At 43.9% G+C, this 23,868-nt stretch overlaps 1 protein-coding gene and 1 long non-coding RNA gene across 2 annotated transcripts in view; one reads left to right on the top strand and one right to left on the bottom strand.

Moving 5' to 3' along the window:
- Nucleotides 1-23,868, bottom strand: part of PLPPR5 (phospholipid phosphatase related 5) — an 88,209-nt gene that overhangs the window by 23,275 nt on the left and 41,066 nt on the right. The window contains exon 3 of the mRNA XM_081008799.1: nt 21,347-21,597. Within this exon, the coding sequence (XP_080864925.1) occupies nt 21,347-21,597 (251 nt within the window). The remainder of the gene's footprint in view (nt 1-21,346; nt 21,598-23,868) is intronic.
- LOC308478802 overlaps nt 1-23,868 on the top strand; it is a 28,152-nt gene that overhangs the window by 1,875 nt on the left and 2,409 nt on the right. Inside the window, exon 2 of the long non-coding RNA XR_013987292.1 lies at nt 10,480-10,538. This is a non-coding gene — a long non-coding RNA (uncharacterized lncRNA). The remainder of the gene's footprint in view (nt 1-10,479; nt 10,539-23,868) is intronic.

Below are 23,868 nucleotides of genomic sequence, written 5' to 3'. Positions count from 1 at the left end.
AGTTATGCAACTGTGTATAGTTGAAATCACACAAGTGAAATGTGTGTAAGACGCAATGACACAGTAGTTGTTCTTCAACCTCTTTTGTCTCTTGTGTGTTGATTTTACTGTACATTGCTTAAGATACGTCCGTTAGAAGCAGTATATAAACAAATCAATAGCCAGCCATAGACTGAACATGTCTATGATTGATTGACTGATTGATTCATTGACTGGCAGCAATTAAAAATATGGAAGTGGTATGGCAGGGGAACCAAAACTTTGAAAGATTATGCAATGGATTCCCCTGAAAGGTATTGTGGGTTCCTCTTATTGTTTTAAATAGGTTATCAGTTTTACACCATGAATTTATATATAGGAAGTCACCTTGGGAGGGGTTTAAATGTAAAAGGCAACCTACAAGCAAATAAATCTGTGACCGCATTCAGTCAAAACTGATACTGTATTCATTTCACAGACTGTACTAACTCCTCCAGTACCATATTCTTGTTAAATCCTGCCCTCCAGTATTGTTGCCATTTTTAATCTTGGTCTTTCTTGAACTTGATTCTGATTGCGCAGTGCTACAGAGGTTTTGTGTGCTGGCAGGGAGAGAAATAGAAACGAGAGCTTGTGTATCTGTCAAGAGAAAACATTTACAGAATGTTCAGGAAAAACTACACATTGCTTTTAGTAATGGAATTCAAATTCAAGCTCCCTGGTAAATAGAGCCTTCATAAACTCAGCAAGGATTGCCTAAACTTTGTTTAAAGTTATGTTGTTGGTTTTTTGAAATGTGGGGGAAATCACTGCTGTCATTTTGAGACATTCAAATGAAAAGCACGACAAATCGGGGGGGGGGTCTACTTTTGATTTTATGAGCTATTTCAGGGGCAGGGAACTTTCAGTCTGAGGACCAAAGTCTAAGCCTCTCATTCAGCTCCTTGGGATTCTCCCCAGTCTTAACTCTTCACCAGCACTGCTCCATGTCTTCTCCCTGGGTGCAATTTGGAGTCCCTCACATGAAAGATTGCCACTTATTTTCCTCCCCTTTCTCTTTCCCACTTCTTGTACCTGCAAGGGCATTTTTTATTTATTCTTAATGCTTTTCTCCTCCCCCCCCCCTTTGTTTGTCAATCTGAGTGAACACTTTTTTATTTTTAAAAAATCAAAGCAACACTCGCAGCTCGGGATGAGTGTGGGACATGGAAAGGACAAGGGAAGGATTGATCCATTCATGGGAGGGGGGGAACCTGATGCAAATCATCCACCGACCACAGTGCAGCAGTTTGGGGTCATTTATTTCTCCCCTTATTGAATTATCCCCCAATTGGGAAAATCCAAATTCAGTGGAGAAAATGTGTGAAATTGCAGCTCTCCGCAGTGGGTGTCATGCTGATGATGCTCATTTAATGAGAACACAAGCAAACTTTGAATCCACAACATACTCTGGTGTGAACAAACCCTTAGTCTCCAGGCCCCTCTCCCTTTTAGGCCCTCTCTTCTAGACACACTCTTGTTACAGTGCACAGAAATGATACAACGTTCTTTACATATGAAATAATTACGTGAAATTGACTGTTTTTGCTGTGCAGGAATTCTCTTTTCCACAGTCTTACAATTGGTTTCCAACTTAGTATGCCACTGTTAGCGCCATGCTTGCAAACACTCTATTTGTATGGCCTCTAGAATTCCTGGATGAGTTCCTGCTTTTGAACCTCGGGATCCCTGAACTCTAGGTGATCCCAGGAGAAGTCTTGCTACAAAAAAATCAACCTGACTTACTCTGGATGCCTAGCTTTGCATTTTCCTTTTCCCTCATTCCTGCTAACAGTAGACTGTGTGCCATGAAGACTAGCTGAGATTGAAGGAAGTCTCTCCTTTTTATTTTATTTTTCAGCTTACCCTAATGCTACTGATCCTTGTACAGACAAAGCATAAGTCTCTCTCTCTCTCTCTCTCTCTCTCTCTCTCTCTCTCTCTCTCTCTCTCCAGCTTTCCTATTCCCACTACACCTTCTCCTTTCCCCTCCCTGAAGCAATCCACTGTACATTACAGCCTCCGTGGCTGACAGCCATATCACTTCTCATCCCCACCCCTCCTTCCCTTCTCTGGAACAGCCTTCACAGTCAATTATTATACGACCACTTTGTTCTTCTCTCCCAATAAATCTCACTTCTTGGGAAAGCTCTGATCTTGTCTCTGTTGCTCCCCACCACTGTCCAAGGGCACTCTGCTTCTCAGATTTTGACCCAAAGTTAATGCAGCCTGTGATCCTGTGCATTTAATTAAATGTGCTTAAGTTTATGAGCCGATTCTATGGATAGACATGAACACCTCCTCTGGCAACAGAGCCAGGATTGCAGAATAGAACCCTGGACATTTCCCTTAGCACATTTGATCTAATTCCCCCCAGTCCTTTCTATTCCAGAAGAGGCTAGTCTCTGAACACACAGACGCAAACTGTGCATGCAATATACCTTTAAAGCATATTCAAAGCACATTATTTCCCTCAAAGTATTCTGGATACTGTAGTATATCCTTCAGATAGATACCATTCCAGACCCTCCAAGTGTCCCTATTTTCCAGGGATGTCCCTGATTTAGAGAAGCTGTCCTGGTTTCTGATTTGATCCTGGAATGTCCTGCTTTTTCTTAAGATGTCCCTGTTTTCATTGGAGAAATGTTGGAGGTTATGGAGTTATTTGACTCCCGAGCCATCTGAAGGCAATCTTGTATAGGGAAGTTATTTTTAACGTTTAACGTTTCATTGTGTTTTTATATATGTTGGAAGCTGCCCACAGTGGCTGGGGCAACCTAGTAAGATGTGTGAGGTATGAATAGCGAAATTATCATTACAGAATGGGACGTCCCTATTTTTATCAGAGAAATGTTGAAGGGTATGTAATTCCAAGTATAGTGGTACCTCGGTTTACAAACGTAATCTGTTCTGGAAGTCCATTCTTAAACCAAAACTGTTCTTAAAATGAGGCGCGCTTTCCCTAATGATCCTCCCGCCCCCAGTGCCCTTCCACCGCTTGGATTCCATTCTTAGAACAAGGTAATGTTCTCAAACCAAGACACTATTTCCGGTTTTGCGGAGTTTGTAAACCAAATTGTTCTTAAACCAGACTGTTCTTAAACTGAGGTACCACTGTACCTCTTAACAAACTACAGCACCCAGAATTCTTTGAGGGAAACACTGTGCTTTGAATGTGCCTTAGGGCTTACCCAGCCTTAGTCTGCAGGTATGTACAGTGGCACACATACCAAACAAGCATACTAACAACACCATGACTATAATGCAGAAGTTACAGCTGTGTATCCTTAATTTTACTTCTCCACAATACCACACTTCTATATACAAGTCTTAGGGACGTGGGTGGCGCTATGGGTTAAATCACAGAGGTTAGGACTTGCCGATCAGAAGGTCGGTGGTTAAAATCCCCACGACGGGGTGAGCTCCCGTTGCTCAGTCCCTGCTCCTGCCAACCTAGCAGTTCAAAAGCACGTCAAAGTGCAAGTAGATAAATACCTCCAGCAGGAAGGTAAATGGCATTTCCGTGTGCTGCTCTGGTTCGCCAGAAGCGGCTCAGTCATGCTGGCCACATGACCCGGAAGCTGTACGCCGGCTCCCTCGGCCAATAAAGCGAGATGAGCGCCACAATCCCAGAGTCGGTCACAACTGGACCTAATGGTCAGGGGTCCCTTTACCTTTATACAAGTCTACTTGGAAGTAACCCTCACTAAATTCAGTGGGTATAAAGTAAACATCCTTACTGGAAACAAGCTCCATTCAATATGCCTAGGGTAAAGGACCCCTAGACGGTTAAGTCCAGTCAAAGGTGACTATGAGGTTGCGGCACTCATCTCGCCTTCAGGGAGCCGGCATTTGTCCACAGACAGCTTTCCAGGTCATGTGGCCAGCATGACTAAACCGCTTCTGGCACAACGGAACACAGTGATGGGGACCAGAGCACACAGAAACACCATTTACCTTTCCACTGCATTGGTATCTATTTATCTACTTGCACTAGCGTGCTTTCGAATTGCTAGGTTGGCAGGAGCTGGGACCAAACAACGGGAGCTCACCCCATCGTGGGGATTCGAACCACCAACCTTTCAATCAACAAGCCCAAGAGGCTCAGTGGTTTAGACCACAGCGCCACCCATGTCCTACCTTACCTGAAAAGGTAAAGGTAAAGGTAAAGGGACCCCTGACCATTAGGTCCAGTCGTGACCGACTTTGGGGCTGCGGCACTCATCTCACTTTATTGGCTGAGGGAGCAGGTGTACAGCTTCCGGGTCATGTGGCCAGCATGACTATGCCACTTCTGGCGAACCAGAGAAGCGCACAGAAATGCCATTTACCTTCCTGCCGGAGCGGTACTTATCTACTTGCACTTTGATGTGCTTTCAAACTGCAAGGTTGGCAGGAGCAGGGACCAAGCAACGGGAGCGGGGATTCGAACCACCGACCTTCTGATCAGCAAGTCCTAGGCTCTGTGGTTTAACCCACAGCGCCACCCGCGTCCCTTACCTTACCTTTACCTTAATATGCCTAGCGTGACAGGTACAGCCTAGAATAGATGATTGTACCAAGAACCAAGGAGAATCCTTCAGTGGACCTACAGAAGTCATCTGCTCAGAGAAATCCACAATATGCTGCTCTGGAGTTGCTAGGCAGCCATTATCTTTTTCTAACTGTTCACACTCTTCCACCTCGGGCAACAAAATGTTATGGGCCAGTCCCGTTGGCCAGAGGCAAAGGGAGGAAACAAAGGGAGGAACATGCTAAGCATGTTGCTGAAAATGCTTGGGAACAAGCTCAAACATGCAAACATACATTCATGGGGGGGTTTATTTTTTAAAAAACACAATAAATAAAATTCAAAATTCTTAAATAAGAAAAAACAAAGCACAAAAAAACAAATTTTATATAATTGGGTCAAACGGTCCGATTTAGCAAATATCAAAGAGGAGGGAATATTTTATTATTGCAGCCTCTTATGATGATAAATGCACAATAAATGATCATCGCCCAGCCCATGGCATGGTAATAAATAAATTCATTCTTTCACCCTAGACATATTAAATCTTTTTTGTAAAGTTAGACAAAACAATTGGTTCTCATAATTATGTAATAACATGGTAATTTGTGGTAAACTCCACCAGAGGTCAGGAATACTCATCTTCACCGTTATACATACTGGAAGATGAAAGGTAAACGAATCTTGCTGAGAAAACGGCTTGTGGAAATCATGACTAGAAAAATGCATTTGAAACTTTGATATTGCAGGTTCATAGTGCAGCAGGTCAATACAAATCAAGGCTATTTAAAGCAGCAACAAAGAAAAGAAAAGGCCAGAATAGTTGGCTGGGTTTCATTATGGAGCATTTTGAGTTCTGGACTAGGCGTGAGAGTCATTAGCTGAGAATGGTAACTATTTCTCAAATAGTTGGTGTGAGGGTTAAAAAAAAGAGGAGGAGCAAAGAGATCAAGGTGTGCTGCCTTGAGCAACTGGGAGGAAAACAAGATATATGAATGGAAAGGAAGGAAGGCACCAATGTTGCTAACTTCTTGGTTAATCTAACCAATAAAATGTGTTTAAAATTTGACACCTAAAGAGAGCATTTACACTACCTAGGAGTGTACACTTTGTATAATTTTTGGGTCGTACTCAATAATAATTTTACTTAGAGCAGACCCAGCAAAATTGAGGAGCATAACAAACTTTGAAGTGGACGACCAAGTGAATATCATGTATTTTTTGTCTGGCTTTGATAATTTTGTGGCACACAACATTGCAAGATTTGCGACTACTGCTCAAAAGCCGAGAAGGTACATTAAGGGTAATATGGTGGACTGTAAATATCTGATCAGCAATGAATTTGAGAAACTTATTTGTCTCAGCTTGTTTTTTTCTAATATACATATGCACTAATTGGGTTATACTGCCTTGTAATGGTGTCTCTATGTGTATTTTGTATAGCTTGTATAGTATGTATATATTTCCTTTTTAGTGGTGGTTGAAATGACCAAGATGGTAAGTAAAGGTAAAGGTAAAGGTACCCCTGCCCGTACGGGCCAGTCGTGTCCGACTCTAGGGTTGTGCGCTCATCTCACTTAAGAGGCCGGGAGCCAGCGCTGTCCGCAGAAACATCCGGGTCACGTGGCCAGCGTGACGAAGCTGTTCTGGTGAGCCAGCACCAGCACAGCACACGGAAACACCGTTTACCTTCCCACTATAAAGCGGTACCTATTTATCTACTTGCACTTAGGGGTGCTTTCGAACTGCTAGGTGGGCAGGAGCTGGGACCGAACGACGGGAGCTCACCCCGCCGCGGGGATTCGAACTGCTGACCTTACGATCAGCAAGTCCTAGGCGCTGAGGTTTTACCCACAGCGCCACCCGCGTCCCTGACCAACAAATAAATTCAGTGCAGTAAGAGACAAAGAAACTTGGCTAATTTAATTTCAAAGGTTCTACTCTGGCAGAACTTAGTTGGTGCTAACCTTATATAAATGTTGCATCCTTACTCCTTTTAGAAGATGGTGTGTCGCTTATTGAACATCTAAGATCTTTGCTGATTTTGTGTGCCTATCAGGGAATCTTATCCCTTCCACGGTGAGATGCCAAGAAGCAGATAAACAAGAAGAGTTCTTACCAAGTAGTTTATTCAATATTCACAGAGAGACACGAAGGAAGGCAGTCTCTCTTAGATAATGGTGTTGCTCCAAGTAAAGCCCCACTCCCAGTTCCTCCTATTCTACGTCACCAGCTGATCTGTGCTTTCTGCCTCCGAGCTTTCTGTTCTACTACTCTCAATGCTTGCTGGGACCTGGGGGGGGGGTGGTCTGGCATGCTTTCCAAAGACACTGAGTCTGTCAGCTGTCCCTTTCCTGGTCCGTCTTCTTCCTGCTGTCCCTCTTGTTGGGATTCAAGCCTTTACCAGGAGAAACTGGCCACTCTCCAGGCACCCGGCTTGATCTCCTGTTGACCTCCCTGTCTGCATTCCCGGCAGGATCCAGGCTAGGTCGCGATAGGCGATCCTTCTCAGAGTGAGAAGAACACACCCCCTCTTTCCTGCCCCCCAGGCAGGGGAAAGAGATAGACAGAAACGTATTTACATGCCTTTATTTCTGTCTTTGCAGCGTTACAAAAATCATGACTGCTCTCTTCAAGCTCCAGCAGTCGAGAGACACTCCTCCTGTACTTCCTGTACAGCTCATATTACACTCTGAGCTAATTCCGGTGCCCTCTGCACTGTGAATTGACTGTCCCTCTGTTTCCCACGGAACAGTCCCAACATTCCCATTATGTTTTGCTTTCAAGCTACCAGCTCGCGGCCGCATTGCTTCTATATCGTAACACCTCTCCCAATATTCCCCAGCTTCTCCCCTCTGCAGCCTCTGAACTATGACCTTCTGCAAACCGCTGTTCTAAATCTATACTGTCCTCCTCTTCTTGGGAAGCTGCAGGAAGAGGGGTGTGTTCCCACCATTCCTCCTCAGTCCAACCCCTGACAGTGCCAGAATGAGAAGCTAGTAGTTACTGGGTAGAATCATTTCCTTTCATAGGTTGAAAAGCAAATAAAGGGTCAAGATACATATTTTGAGAACTAAGCAAACTGAATAGCTCAGGTAGCTATAAAAATAAAAGGGCACAAGCTCACTGGCATGGGTAGAATCCTCCTCCTAGTGATAATTAAGGAGGGCATCTCCTGGAACCAGGAACTAGAGACAGAGTCCTGTGCATGTGATGACATGTCCCTGACATGTCCAGTTCCACCAGTAATATAGTAAAGTCATACCTCGGGATAAATACGCTTCAGGTTGAGCTCTGTGGCGACCCAGAAGTAACGGGGTGCGTTACTTCCAGGTTTCGCCACTCGCGCATGCGCAGATGGTCAAAATGACGTCACACGCATGCGCAGAAGTGGCAAAACACAACCCGCGCATGCGCAGACACACTGTCACGTCTTACATTATGTTCAGGATGCAAACGGGGCTCCAGAACGGATCCTGTTCGCATCCTGAGGTACCACTGTATATGACCTCATCTGCCATATTTCCAGTGATTGCTTCCAGGAAAGTATTGCCCATGTTTCTTTGCGCAACCCCACCCCAAATTCAGCTTTTGTCTAAGGGAGATGGGTTTAGCTCAAGGAAATAAGGTGCTTGTATAATTCAGGTTTAATTTTAACCAAACTGTGTTTGTTTGTTTTTTGAAAAAAGGAACTTTTACTTTAAATACTCTACAGTGGTACCTCTGCTTAAGAACGTAATTCATTCCGGAGGTCCATTCTTAACCTGAAACTGTTCTTAACCTGAAGCACCACTTTAGCTAACGGGGCCTCCCGCTGCTGCTGCTGCACCACCGGAGCACAATTTCTGTTCTCATCCTGAAGCAAAGTTCTTAACCCAAGGTACTATTTCTGGGTTAGCAGAGTCTGTAACCTGAAGCGTCTATAACCCGAAGCGTCTGTAACCCGAGGTACCACTGTATTTAGTTCAATTATTATTATTATTATTTAAAAATCTCTCGTATTATTTTATTTCTGAAAAACCACAAAGTTTTATCTTCCGTGTTCAATATATGCTTCCATCTGCGGAAATGGCACTATAACAAGTTCCATATAATGTTCATTTCTGCAGTTGCGACAAATCAATCTTTTGGTGTGGCAGCACCTATTTTCTGGAACCGACTTTACTGTACTGTGTTCGACACCTGTTAAAAGCTTCTATGTTTAGGCAAGCCTCCCCAGACACATGTTAAAAAATATATATTTGTGTTTTTTTTTAATAAAAAAACCCACTTGGTTTTATATTGTGATGCTTTTCTTATATCTTTTAGCTTCTTAAAATCTGTTGACTGTATCAGCAATTTCTCATGATTTTTTTTCTCTTATGTTATGTAAAATGCTTAGAGGGCTTTTTTTTAAAAAAAGTGTTTTTTATATATTGTTAAATAAAATAAAAGAGGGAGGGAGGGAGTGGGGCAATATAAAACACATTAACGTTTCAAAAGATATATTGAATTTGGCATAGCTCACTTTTGCCATCTGATGGCACAATTGTGTGCTGCACTTTACAACACATTCAAAACGTTTTATTTGTAGCTGTATAGCTGAGTCCTCATCAGTTTCATCAAAATTCACAAAGACCTTCAGGGCAGGCTGAGCACAATGTAAGGATGAACAACACCAGAACAACTTCCTTTCCTGAAAGCCCTTATATCCAGTTCCTGCCAAGGAAAAAGATAATAAGTACAAGAGACAGGGCAGGTCAAGAAAGTGGGTGTAAATAAATATAGAAGGAGGAAGAGCTGAATTTCACAGGTTTGGAACTGAACAGCCAATTCTTGTGACTGCAGGCTTAGTTTTTCATTAAATAAAAATAAAAATTTCGGGTTCTTGATCAATATAGTAATCACTGTATTATTGTGACTCTACAGATACGACTTCAGGGTTGCAAGTAGGACAGTTAAGCTTGTTTTCCTCTCTCCTTCCTTTTACTCGAAGCAAAAGCTGTAAGCTTCTGCACAGCCAAGCTGTTTAAATCCGACCGACTTCAACAGGATTTAAGCAGCCTAAAGGTTGGACTAGGCATCTGGTGGGAGATGAGAGAATACGAATTGGGTATCCACCTAATACCTTGAAAAGTGGCAAAGGCAGGCATGATTTAGAAGGATGAAGGGGCAAGCTGGCACCTTCATTATACAACTTTAGGCGCCAGATGGAAACGTTACTCTTCAACCAGGCCTTTAATAATAATAATAATAATAATTTTATTATTTGTACCCTGTCCCTCTGACTCGGTTGCCCCAGCCACTCTGGACAGCTTCCAGCATATACAAGGCATAATAAAACATTAAAAACCAGCCTCTACAGTGCTGCCTTCAGATGTCTTCTAAAGGTTGTATAGTTACTTATTTCCTTGACATCCGATGGGAGGTCATTCCACAGGGCGGGCGCCACTACAGAGAAAGCCCTGTGCCTGCTTCCCTGTAACCTCACTTCTGACAGTGAGGGAACTGCCAGAAGGCCCTTAGAGCTGGACCTCAGTGTCTGGGCTGATTAACATCTTCTACCCCTTTAAATGTACTTTTTATTTTTTGCGGGGGGGGGGGGAGGTTTACTGGTTTGTGGGTTTTGTTCTTGCTTTTATCGTGTATTTTGTCATTTTATATACAGTGGTACCTCGGGTTACATACGCTTCAGGTTACAGACTCCGCTAACCCAGAAATAGTGCTTTAGGTTAAGAACTTTGCTTTAGGATGAGAACAGAAATCGTGTTCTCATGGTGCGGCAGCAGTGGGAGGCCCCATTAGCTAAAGTGGTGCTTCAGGTTAAGAATAGTTTCAGGTTAAGAACGGACCTCCGGAGCGAATTAAGATTTACATCTTCCTAGCACCTTAAAGGATAAAACTTCACTGCAAGGCAAGTGATAAATCTCCCTGAAACTGACCCGGCCTAATTATATTTGTTTATTACACAGATTACCAGAAGACAAAAATGAGCTGAACTTTTCCTGTGCAACGCAAAGCCCACATCAAGGTAAGAAAACAAACACTGCTAATGAATAATGAACGTCGCTTCGCTTTGTATCTCAAAAAAGTACCTGTATGCCAAGGGCTCTGATGCTTCATTATCAATTTAGTTTTTCATTTAATGAAGTATTTATGAAATGCACACAACTCAGATTTTAGATTTCTGACCACGCAAGCAGTATTACCATAAGAAAAACAGTAAATGACAATGACTGTGTTTGCATGTAATGCTCAACTGAAGTTGAGCATTAAGAGGACATGCGGCAATGTGGATTCCTGTACTTCCCTCTTCCCCCTTTCGCTTCTATAGTCCATTAACCATGGTTGCTCACTACATAAAAACCTTACACAAAACTGTGGTTAATGTTAGTTGTGATTTAGCACAGTGGCGCTGCTAGGAATGGATTTGGGGACCAAATTCTGCGACCTCTGGAGCTTCCACACTCAGAGAGAGATGACCAGAGTTTCCCCGCTCTCATTTCTTCTTCTGGATTGAGCCAAGGTCGGGTGTCCAACCTTGCTGCTAACCTCCCAAGGGAAACCATTGCTGTTTTTAAAACACCAGAAGGAAAATGCACTTTCAAATCCAAGTGACACTTTTATTGATAACTTGACAAGAGATAACTTGGATGGTCAGCTGCTGTTTTGATAATGGAGCTGCAAAGAAGTGTTGGGATACTGCCAGGGAGACGGAGGCATCAGGCAGGCCCCCAAGGCTAATCCAGTTGCAGGTAGTTCCAAGGGTGGAACAGGTGATACGGGGTATACTGTGTGTATGACATCTGTATGGTTGTTGCAGTTACACTGATGACTGCAAAACAGAGCATGAATTGGGGGAGGATGTTAGAATTCCTGATCTATGATTGCGGTCATGGGATTTTTGTCTATCACATAACGGTATATGCTTTGACTCCCCAGAGTGGGCAGTGACGGAAACAGGATGTTTGTGTTCCATGAAGTGGAACTATTGTCCTTTGTTCTTTTTCTTTTTGCTGTCTGACGCCAGAGAGAGCCATGTTGCAGTGCTCCATGTGTGTTTATATGTAAATAAAGTAGATTAGCCAAAATGCTGAGTCGCTGAGGTCTGTTACACGCAAGTTGCGCAAACTCTGCAGATCCCTAAGTGTGCCGGTGTCAGTTGGCATCGGTCGCTGTGATGTTTGGGCTGAAGAAAGCTTATGAAGCTCCCGAGCGATCGACCAGGAGGGAGGGAACATGCCAGTCGGGCATGTGTCTCTGCCAGGGTCCTACTCGAGTGTAGGCTGAACTCCTGACAATAAGTGGAAAGGGAACTATAGTATGTGACTACAGAGTGCAATTGCTTTCCCACTCCCTTCAGGCTCCATTTTTAAATCACCAACAGGCCTGGCCAGCTCTCCCAGCCCTGGAGGAGAGCATGGCTGCCAAACAAAGAAGCAGGAAGTGTAGAATCAGGGGAGAAATCATGGTAATAGCTGGGGGTGACCTCTAAATCCAAGGATGTGCCTAGTTTAGGGAAACCAACAGACCTCAAATTGTGGTTAATGATTCTGGCTAGTTTTCCTAGACCATAGTTCACCCTAACCACAGTTGTCAAATAACCAGTAACTATGGTTAGTTGAAAACTGAAGACAAAGCTTTCAGGCTCCTTGCAGGCATGCAGGACAAGGGGAAGGGTGAACACATGAGCTTATGCTTAAAAAGGCTAAACTGTGGTTTAGCATTACGTGTCAACCAGGCTATAGCCATAAGGAAACTAACCCTCAAAGGATAACCTCAAATTTCTTCCATTTCTTTCCCCCATCCAAAGCTTTATGTGGGTACAAAGATCTTCACTGAACAAAGCTGACATGATTGTAGGGCAGGGTTGCACTGAGGTCTGAGATTCACATTTTGTGCGGCAGTACTATTTGGGTATTTTCTGAAGAATACAGGAAGAGCCGCCCCCGCTGGATCGGGGTAAAGGCCCATCTAGTCAAGCATAGTGTTGTCTCAATGACCAAGCAGATGCCAATGGGAAGCTCACAAGCAAAACCTCAATGCAACAGCACTCTTCGCACTTGTGATCCCCAGCAACTGGTATTCTTAGAAGAACACTTTATTTGTGCAGATACAGTTTGCTGGTGTGCAGCAAACATGGCTCCTGTGTATACAACTGAGAAGTATGCTTTGAGAAGTATGTCGTGGGATGAAGTATTGAGGCTCTATCTGAACTTGCTAGACATGGAGACAACCTGTAACCACAACACAGGAACATAGGAAGTTGACTTATACCAAGTCAGATGACTGCGCTATCTTGCTCAGTATAGTCCACACTGACTGGCAGTAACTCTCTGGGGTTTCAGACAGGGTTGTTTTCCAACCAGACCTGAAGATTAGACCTGGTTCTTCTACATGCAAACCAGATGCTGTGTCACTGAGCTACAGCCCTTCCATCGAGTTGGGGGGGGGGATCTTTTAATTATCACTTGTTACCTGAAAAAAATACAAGAGCTTTTCAACTCCAGCTTGGCTTAACTGGAAACAGGTATGAATTTAGGTAGAGGGAAAACCAATACCTCGGGTTAAGTACTTAATTCATTCCAGAGGTCCGTTCTTAACCTGAAACTGTTCTTAACCTGAAGCACTTTAGCCTATGGGGCCTCCTGCTGCTGCCATGCCGCTGGAGCACAATTTCTGTTCTCATCCTGAAGCAAAGTTCTTAACCTGAGGTACTATTTCTGGGTTAGCGGAGTCTGTAACCTGAAGCATCTGTAACCTGAAGCGTATGTAACCCGAGGTACCACTGTACATCAAGCAAGTAAAATGCCTATATCTATCATCTAATCATCTGTCTATCTATCTATCTATCTATCTATCTATCTATCTCTCATCTATATCTACCTATCATCTATCTATCATCTATATCTATATCATGTATCTATCTATCATCTATCTATATCATCTATCTATCTATCATCTATCTATCATCTATCATCTATCTATCATCTATCTATCTATCTATCTATCTATCTATCTATCTATCTATCATCTATTGTATCTATCTATCTTTAATGTATAGCCCAACTTCCAAGCAGTCCCCGCAATGGCATTTCCTCCAAATGTTTTCTACGGGACCACCTCCTCGTTTGCATTGATATTCAGCCAGCAGTTATTCATCACCCAGCCTCAGAGCAAGCCGTTGGGAAGCAGAGAGGTGTGGTGGAGGGGAGTGAGCTGAAAGACTGTGCCATCTGGAAGCGAGGGAGAAAGCAGCGTCACCATCATACCGCTGAAACGGCAGCCTCCTGCAGTGCCTCCACACATATGTGAGATGAGAGGAAGTATGCAGAAGGACTTCATGCACAACTGGAATGGGAGGGCAGGAGATCAATCGCTCAGCGGTGTTAGCCAATTAGTGTCACGCCTTCTGCTCTTGTCCAGAATCGCAGCCTCGGCCATTTTTCATAGTCAAAAAAGCAGTTAATAGGTCAAGGAGTCTTGCTCCTTTATCAAAGAATACGAGCAACAAGCAGAACTGGTAGGGAAGGGGAAAACAACGTGTGTGTCCTTGTGTCCTGTTCCCTTTCATTGTTTTATTAAAACAGAGGCAAATTAGAAGTAGGAGTCTCAGGTGTCAACCTGAGCCTTCTTTCTGCTCCTTACAGTGCTCTAACAGGAAGAGGGTCTGCACTTGTGGCTCCTTCCTTCTGCCGCCCTAAATTTAGGGATGGGGAACCAAGGGCCACATTCCCTTCTGGCCAACCTTCTGAGGGCCAAATGCCAGTACAGTGGTACCTCAGGTTACAGATGCTTCAGGTTACAGACGCTTCAGGTTACAGACGCTTCAGGTTACAGACTCCACTAACCCAGAAATAGTACCTCAGGTTAAGAACTTTGCTTCAGGAAGAGAACAGAAATCGCATGGCGGCGCCGCAAGGCCCTGTTAGCTAAAGTGGTACCTCAGGTTAAGAACAGTTTCAGGTTAAGAACAGACCTCCAGAACGAATTAAGTTCTTAACCCGAGGTACCACTGTAGTGGGTGGGACCAGAAAGAAAAGTAGGCGGGTAAAGGAATGTAAATTTTACCTTTGCACAGTAGTTTATGCACACAGTCACACACCCCTAACTTCTATCCAGGGAAACAAGAAGGATTGTCAAGAGTTCAAGCACACCTTCCAGCCAAGGCAAAAACATCTGAGGAAGCGGGGCTGAGGAAGGGCATGGCCTGAAGACAAGAGACTAGCTTGGAGAAATTTCTGAGTCCCCGTCGCTGCCTCAACAGTTCCTTCCCCTTCTCTCCCATCTCTCAACCTGTGTGAATGAGCAGTGGGGGCCCAGGGGAGAAGGCGGCCTAAGTCACTGCAAATGATCCAGTGGGTGAATCCTTTCATCCTGCCTGAGAGCTTCCAAAAGGACCAGCACAATCACCAAAGTGAAAGCCAGCAGTCGTATTTGCAAGGAATGTGTCAAGGGCAAGCTTGCTACAACCTGTGGTCCACCAAAACCCAAAATGGCCCTCTCGCCGACCTTTCCATGTTGGCCTGGTTGTTCCTTTATTTGTTCTATTTTACCTTATATCTACAAGCTAACACATGAACATACAAACAATAACAGAACCAAACTGTTACGAATATTACGGGGGGGGCCACATCTTTAAAGTTGTTAACAATTACAAATATTATGCCTGAATGTATCCTTTCGATTTGACAGCTCAGGGAATATACCTAGCTTTATGAATCATATAAAATCAAAACCTTTGCGAAGTTCCTCCATTCCAACACCATTTTGCCCTTGGAAAAAGGACTCTTTCCCCTGCCACCTCCCCAAGCTTGAAGACATTTATACACTCCAGGAAATGCCCGGAGGTGACAAATGCTGGGCTCATTGTTCTCCAAGGGAAGCCAAATCTCATCACTTAGCCACTGGGTGTTGGGGGTGTTAACCAACATACCATGATTATCACTAGCCATAGTTAAAGGTTATGACTGTACTTGGCTTTTGGGTTTCTGTTGAAAATGAAGGATGAGACAAGTAGTGTTTACTGAAAACAGATTTACAAGCTGATGCCAATTCCAACATCCCTAACAGAACAAATTGTATCACATTGGAAAGTAGCAAAAGTAGAGGGGATAAAACTCTTCATAAATGATGATATCCAATTTGATTTCCCCCCCCACCCCATAGTGTATTTATTTTTGCTAGTGTGTCCAACTGTGCAAAATAAATTGATTTAGAGTGTTTTACACATGAGAGAAGGTAAGGAGGCAATTTCCTAAACTTCCACAACATTCCCATCTTTCCTGGGAGATTCTTGGTTAAAAAACAACAACAGTACAAAATAAATAACCACGAAGTTTTCCAAACAGGCAATATAAAAGCTGTTGGTAGAAGGCTGCATATCCAGCAGGAGAGAAAGTCCCAAGTTGTCATAGCAGCATCAACCCACACTAAACAGTGGCGAAAAAAGGGAGCCTATTGTTAATAAAACAATATGCTAAGATATTTAAAAGCTAGAAGATACCCTGGAGATAATTAACATGGGCATAATGGTGTGAGACATAACATTGGCTACTCCTCTCAGTTAAGAGTGCAGAATGCATAGAACTGAACGTGAGTAAAATTGGATATTTGTGTACTTTTCTCTCTCACCCATCCACCAAGGAGGTCAGGGCTGCTTTCCTGAGTTTTCACCATTTCATCTCCTCACAACCACCATGAGAAATGCTAGGGTGGAAGGTGGTGGCCCAAAACCTGCGTCCCTCTAAATGTTGTTTGTTATGCAGGTGAGGAACATCTGGAGGACTATGTGTTCTCCATCTGTCCTACAAGTTTCAGGTGTCTGACCCTGACCTCCCAAGTCCATGTCCAAAACACTACTCATTACAGTGGCTACCATTCTCCATTGTTCTCCATTGTTCAATCCCAGCCTCCAGCAGCCTAAAAGGCCATGCTTACACTGCTGTTGTTTAGGAGATCAGAGGTACCATATTCCCAACCCACAGTACCCATATGCAAGGTCACTTCATAAGGTCACTGTTGGATCCTAACACAGCATGCAATGTTTCTTCACTCAACAGTTATTGAACTTATGGAATTAGCCAATGTAAGCTGGTAACTAGCCTAAATGGTTTTTCCTGGTTTAGATGATCAAGGGGATGAAGCATCATTAAGATGCCTTAATGATTATCTGTATCTTAAAACCTAGACGCCCACTTAGGTAGTCAGTCCTATTGAACTCAGCAAGTACCCATGTGTTGGATCGTGGAAGGCGGCTTATTGGCTTGTTTTTGTTTTTATAATGTATTTATGTATTATGTATTTTGTTTTCGATTTTTATGTTGTGAACTACGCTGTGATCTTCAAATAAAGGGTGGCATTCAAATGTAACAAATACTGTATTTTTCCGTCTATAAGATGCCCCCATGTATAAGACACCCCTATTTTGGGGGACTCAGATTTAAGAAAATGGGGGAAGATGTATCCATGTACAAGACGCCCCCTAATTTTTGACATTTTGGGGGGAGGGACTAGTCTTATACACAGAAAAATACGGTACTAATCATGATAATGGGTTTCAAATTAATTTGACTCTATGCTGGTCTTCAAGTTCCATAGTCCTGCCCACCCACCCCCACTGGATGTTTCTGGTGGACTGGTGAAGTAGCCCTGGATGATACCCAAGTTATTTCCCTGCTCCCTATTCACGTATGCCAACTGGCAGCAGCTGGTGGGGCACTGCTATTTACCTGGATGCCCCAGAGGGAATCAATGTGGTGAAGAAACTGCTGCAGATTCTGCAGTGCCAGGGCAGCACAGGAGCCCATCGGACACTCCTAACGCAGCACCTGCATTGCACCAACCAGCCTAGTGCCTCTCCCCTCTCAGTTAATGGCAACAGCTGAGAAGCCAGGTGAGCCACGCCACCCCTACCCTCCTCTGCCAGCCAGGGGGCTGGGGGACAGGGGGCAGGCTGGTGTGGAGGACGCCCTGGTCCTGAATGGGGTAACTGTGCCCCTGAAGGACCAGATGCACAACCTGGGAGTCATTTTTGGACTCACAGCTGTCCATGGAAGTGCAGGTCAATTCTGTGTCCAGGGCAGCTGTCTACCAGCTCCACCTGGTACACAGGCTGAGACCCTACCTGCCAGAGTGGTGCATGCTCTGGTTATCTCCCGCTTGGACTACTGCAATGCGCTCTATGTGGGGCTACCATTGAAGGTGACCCGGAAAATGCAATTAATCCAGAAAGCGGCAGCTAGACTGGTGACGGCCACCGAGACTACATAGCACCAGTCTTGAAAGACCTACATTGGCTCCTAGTACGTTTCCGAGCACAATTCAAAGTGTTGGTGTTGACCTTTAAAGCCCTAAATGGCCTCGGCCCAGTATACCTGAAGAAGCGTCTCCACCCCCGTCGTTCTGCCTGGACGCTGAGGTCCAGCGCTGAGGGCCTTCTGGCAGTTCCCTCATTGGAAGAAGCAAAGATACAGGGAACCAGGCAGAGGGCCTTTTCGATAGTGGCGCCTGCTCTGTGGAACGTCCTCCCGTCAGATGTCAAAGAGATAAACAACTATCTGACATTTAGAAGACGTCTGAAGGCAGCCTTTTTCAGGGATGTTTTTAATGTATTTTTAATCTTTGTTGGAGAAACCCAGCCAAATGGGCGGGGTACAAATAATAAATTATTATTATTATTATTATTATTATTATTATTATTACCGGGTCCACCTGTTGCCCCGCTGCAACCATGGCAGTATCCCACTCCCTGTTCCAAACCTCCAAAGACAGGACATAATTCATTACCCAAATATGTAGCCTCCCATGTCTTGGTGACTACTGCGTGCTTGGCAGGAAGTAAAAAAAACAGGAAGTTCCTCAAGTCCATACTTTGCGACTACCTTTGGACTCGTGAACCGTAAGTTGTGCAGGCTGTTTGACCAAGGCTTTAGATGCTAACAGATTTATTTTTTCTATGTCACTTGTATGCACTTTGTTCTTTATATAATTTATACACCACTGAGTTTGCAACAGGGATTACAGAAGACATACCAATGGGATCCAACAGAAAAGCAGACTTCATTTTACTTAAAATTATTTTACATAAAAAAATCTTTATATTGTGAACTACTCTGTGAACTTCAGATGAAGGGCAATGTGCAAATATAATTAATAATAAACTTCAATCGGGGGAGCAGGGGAGAGACGACTGATCTCAGCTGGGAGGGGAATTCACGGAACTGGACTCACCACACATGACTCCTGGTAGATATGAGCCATGTGTATTTCTAGTAATGACATAAATCTGAAGCTTTACCTGCACTGAAATTGCAGCACAAGTGCTCAAGTGCATGCCAGTAACTTTTTGAAAGCAGAAACTATTTTTAAGTAGCTTTTATATACGTTTTCAGTCTTTAAAAAAAATAAAAAAATAAACGAAAATATACTATGGGGAATAACCAAAGAGTATTTCTCTTCCCTATGCTTTTGGTATTTCTCTCCCTCCCATCTTAATTCTCAATATTTCTAGTTGGCATACACCCAAGAATTTGTGAAAAGACTTTGGGCCACAAAAGAATGTGTGACACAGCCTGCTTTGTGTGAGATCTGACTCATTTCTTATTTGTACTTGATCTCAGGAAAAGGAAAATGTTTCCACCGTAGAATTATTCCTGAAATAATCAGCAGAGAAAGCTGTTGAGTGTAAGGGAAACAGTTTGACAAGATAAACGCGGTTGCAGCGGCACAGGTAGTCTTGTATAAAGGGCATTTTGAGAGCTAGACTATTTAGTTTTTGCTATGTTGTTACTCGTTACACTTGATTTTAACTCATTTTAATGAGGCGCTCGATATTGCTTCAGTTTCGCTCCCTACCCAGAACTGTGTCAGCATGCCTGGAATTTTTCTCCTTGCCTGCTTTCCATCAGTTATTTCCTAATTGATTCAAATGTACAACTCACAACCTACAAACCCAAATAAAGTACATATGAGAGTCCCTGACATGTGATCATGCTCTTCTGGCTGCTGAAAAAGACCCAAAGATGTCAACATCAGGGTTGTCAAATTGCCCTCCCAAGGCCTATTTTTCACTCATGTGGAAGACTTAGATTGTGGCTGGGACTCCACATAAAACCAGGCCAGCAGAAACTAGGGAAAGCAGCATGAAATTAGCTTCCCCCCCACCCTTATTCTCTGCTACTCCAGTGCCAACATTAATGGGGAAGCTGGAGGAAAATTCCATTTGATAGGTTAAAACATGCCCTTGCTTAATCTGGGGACAAACTCAATCTGACAGTGGATGCATTTCTCAGATCGGTCCTTGGGTATTTTGGTTAATTATTTTAGTCCATCTGAAGAACAAATGAACCTAGGTGGAATGCTAAGTACGTCCAAAACGGTAAGAGTCTTGCATTTGCCTGGAACTATCCCAGACCCGCCCCACACTCTGAAACACTTCATTTTAATAATAATAATAATAATAATAATAATAATAATAATAATAATATATTTATGATTTTCAGTTATATACATTTCAATCGTTTTACAGTCATTTTAACATTTTAACTCTGAAACACTTCTTAGAGCTGTTGCCACAGCTGGTGGGTCCCAGTTTGTCTGCAGACATGCTCTAGATGAGGGGTAGTCACTGTTGTGTCCACCAGGTATCATGGACTACAACTCCCATCGGCCCAGCCAGCTTGGCCAATGGTCAGGAATTATGGGAATTGTATTCCAAAACATATGTAGAAGGCATCCCTCATCTAGCGCATACCTGTACACAATCTGGGACCACAAGGTTCATTTACTCCAACCCTCTGCAATCATTTTGCTCAACACAGGGCTCAAACCCATGACGCTGAGATTAAGAGTCTCGTGCTCTACCAACTGAGCTATCCCAGCTTCTTGTGCCCATCCCTGGCCTAAACAGGTTGAACTCTACCCTTCTCACGGGCTGCAATGCCAAACAAAACACTCTAATGTGCCGATACAGGAGGGGTGAGGCAGGTCCCCATGATCTGTTCTCCGCCCCCTCCAAAATCCCTTGTTTCAAACACCTGCACATGGTAAATAAAACAGAGGCATTTCATACTTTTAAAGGTAAAGGTAAAGGGAACCCTGACCATTAGGTCCAGCCATGGCCGACTCTGAGGTTGTGCCGCTCATCTCGCTTTATTGGCCAAGGGAGCCAGTGTACAGCTTCCGGGTCATGTGGCCAGCATGACTAAGCCGCTTCTGGCGAACGGAAACGGCGTTTACCTTCCCGCCGGAGCGGTACCTATTTATCTACTTGCACTTTGATGTGCTTTCAAACTGCTAGGTAGGCAGGAGCTGGGACCAAGCAACGGGAGCTCACCCCGTCGCGGGGATTCAAACCGCCAACCTTCTGATTGGCAGGTCCTAGGCCCTGTGGTTTAACCCACAGCGCCACCCGCGTCTTCATACTTTTAAGAAATGCAAAACTGACCAGTGGCGTAGTGTTGGTTGCTGTGTCCTGGGGCGAGTGGGTGCATGTGCCAGGAGGGTAGCAGCCCAACCCTCACTGCTTGCCCCCATAAGAGCAAAATAGGGCTGCACTGAGCCAGCTGCCCACCCGAGCAATGGGCAGCCTGGCCAGCCAACTGAGAGAGGAGCATTGGTCCAGGCTGTGCTGGGGGGCGCTGTGTTCATGCCCCCCCCCCAATTGTGCACCCGAGGCCACGGCTCCCCTGGCACCTCCCACAGTACACCCCTGACACTGACCCATGAGGCATGTGTGTTAAGGCAGAGCAAGTTTAAATAAACTAGGAAGAACAAGATACGGTAGTTGCTCAAGAAGCAGGCGAGGCATCACAGAACGAGGCTGTCTACTTTACTTACGGCCAAATATGTCGCTGCATATATACTCAGAGCTGCCTCTTTGGAAGGAAATGTTTTTCTGGCTTTCATGATAAGATCTGGGTTTCCAGAGCAAGCCTCTGCACCACTGATGAACTGCGTAAATTGCTGGCATCCAAGAGCGGTGTAGTTGGGTTTGCAAAGTGCAATAAAATGTGGCGCAAGATTCCCAGTCACCACTTGTCCGGCATTTACAAAGATGTCCGTTGCAAAAAGTCCAAATGCATAAATGCCTGGAGAAAAGGAAGAGGAAAAGGAAGAGTTCATAATCTGGAATGCTGACCAAACGTTACTTCAAACAGCAATGGCAATTTCTCCATTAAAATACCATCCAGAATGCATGAGCAATAACGATGCTAATACATAGTTTGGGTATTTAGGATGGTTTGGAGGTCATCCTCTGAGCGTGTGAACACTACATTGTCATCAGCATACTGAAGCTCTGTGATGGAAGTTACAGTAACCTTACCCGAAACAAAATAAAAAAATTCCTTCCAGTAGCACCTTAGAGACCAACTAAGTTTCTTATTGGTATGAGCTTTCGTGTGCATGCACACTTCTTCTTCTTGCACGCACACGAAATCTCATACCAATAACAAACTTAGTTGGTCTCTAAGGTGCTACTGGAAGGAATTTTTTTATTTTGTTTTGACTACGGCAGACCAACACGGCTACCTACCTGTAACTGGTAACCTTACTCTTACTCAGCCTGCTCAGATTGAAGAGCTTTCCATATGTTGGATATATGATTTCTACTCCAGTGGGGAGTTTCCCTTCGACAAAGTGTAGGATCATGGCAATGAAAATAATGAATAGAGTTGGGGCAATAACACGACCCTGTTTAACACCTGATCCCACTGTGAATGGTTCACTTTGAGAGACATTGTTATCTGCGATGGTTGCTGTCATATTATCATGGAGGAGCCGAATGATGTTTACAAATTTATCTGGGCAGCCAATTTTCAGAAGGACAGTCCACAGGGCATTATGATTTACAATGTTGAAAGCCTTAGTCGGGTCAATAATCACTGACAACTGGGAAAAACTGGCCTGCGAGCACTCCAGTTGGAGAACAGCCTTTACCGAAGGTGTCATGGGCTTTGAAGACGCTCAAACTCAGGACGCAAAGGAGAAACGTGCTAAGAGGAAGGCACGCTTGGCAAATCCACACTGTGATCAACTCCTGCCCAGAAACCAATATCCCCACTGTGGAAGGACATGTGGATCCAGAATTGGCCTCCACAGTCACTTACGGACTCATTGTTAAAACCGTGTTTGTGGAAGACAATCTTGCTCGGTTACGAGTGATCGCCAAAGAAGAAAGAAGATATAGTTTGGGTATTGTTGGAAGTATTGTATATTTGCATTGTCCTAGCTAGTTAGAGGCACAGCAATCCAAGAGAGAACTTTGTTTTTGTTTGTTTTTTAGCATAGCTTACATAAAGTCCTAGAATCTCTGCAAGGCAAAGAAAGCTTGGGAAAATAGATGAAATGGGGAAATGTTGGTAATCATTTCCCTTAGAGGAAGCAGCTCCATCATTAGGTGCGTTTTTGTCCTTCCTCCCACCAAACGTTAGCAAAACTGAGGAATGTTTATTTTGAATCTTTTATTATCAAAGCTGCATGTATTAGGCCCTGGGTCTTTATTGTTCATCAAGTACAGATGTATTCATCTCATTACTGAAAAGAAAAAGCAGATGCGTTATCATGTGACGAATTCTTTCAGGGGGGTTTCATCAAGTTCCTTAGAAACCTGTCTGGGAATACCAAGTTGAAAATCACTGCCTCTCTTTTAAAATATTCTGAAAAGGTTTTCAGGAACAACAAAAAAAACATTCTCTCAGATGCCTCAAAATTACACTTTTTGTAGGGATTCCTTTTCACTGTTGCATATTTTTATGTTTTGGGATTTATAGGACTATGGAGTGCAGCATCCTATTTTTATTTATTTATTTGCTTCCTTGTAGTTCTCAAGATGAATATTAACGTGAGGGGAAAGTATTACCATAGGTCATTCTTCACCAGGTTGTTGCTCTCCAGAGATTTTGGGTGACTGATGGGAGTTGTAGTCCAAAACATCTGGTGAGTAACAGGTTGGCAAAAACCACCATTTAGGAAAAGTTTTCCCAAACCAGGGTATCCAGCTGTTTTTTGAACTACAATTCCCATCATCCCTGACCACTGGTCCTGCTAGCTAGGGATGATGGGAGTTGTAGTCCAAAAACTGGAGACCCAAGTTTGGAAAACCCTGATCTAGGGTGAAGACTGGCATTGTCTTTGCTTTACATCACTCTAGTGGGCATCTCAAGAGAACAGGACAAATCTGCACGGAAGGCTGACCATGTCTTTGCACATGGTGCTCACTAATAATAATGTAAAAAGGTAAAGAGACCCCTGACCATTAGGTCCAGTCGTGACCAACTCTGGGGTTGCGGCACTCATCTCACTTTACTGGCCAAGGGAGCCGGCATACAGCTTCCGGGTCATGTGGCCAGCATGACTAA

The sequence above is a fragment of the Podarcis pityusensis genome, assembly GCF_964106645.2.
Source record: "Podarcis pityusensis genome assembly, chromosome: 6".
Taxonomy (NCBI): Eukaryota; Metazoa; Chordata; class Lepidosauria; order Squamata; family Lacertidae; genus Podarcis; species Podarcis pityusensis.
This window is presented reverse-complemented; position numbering and strand designations above follow the sequence as displayed.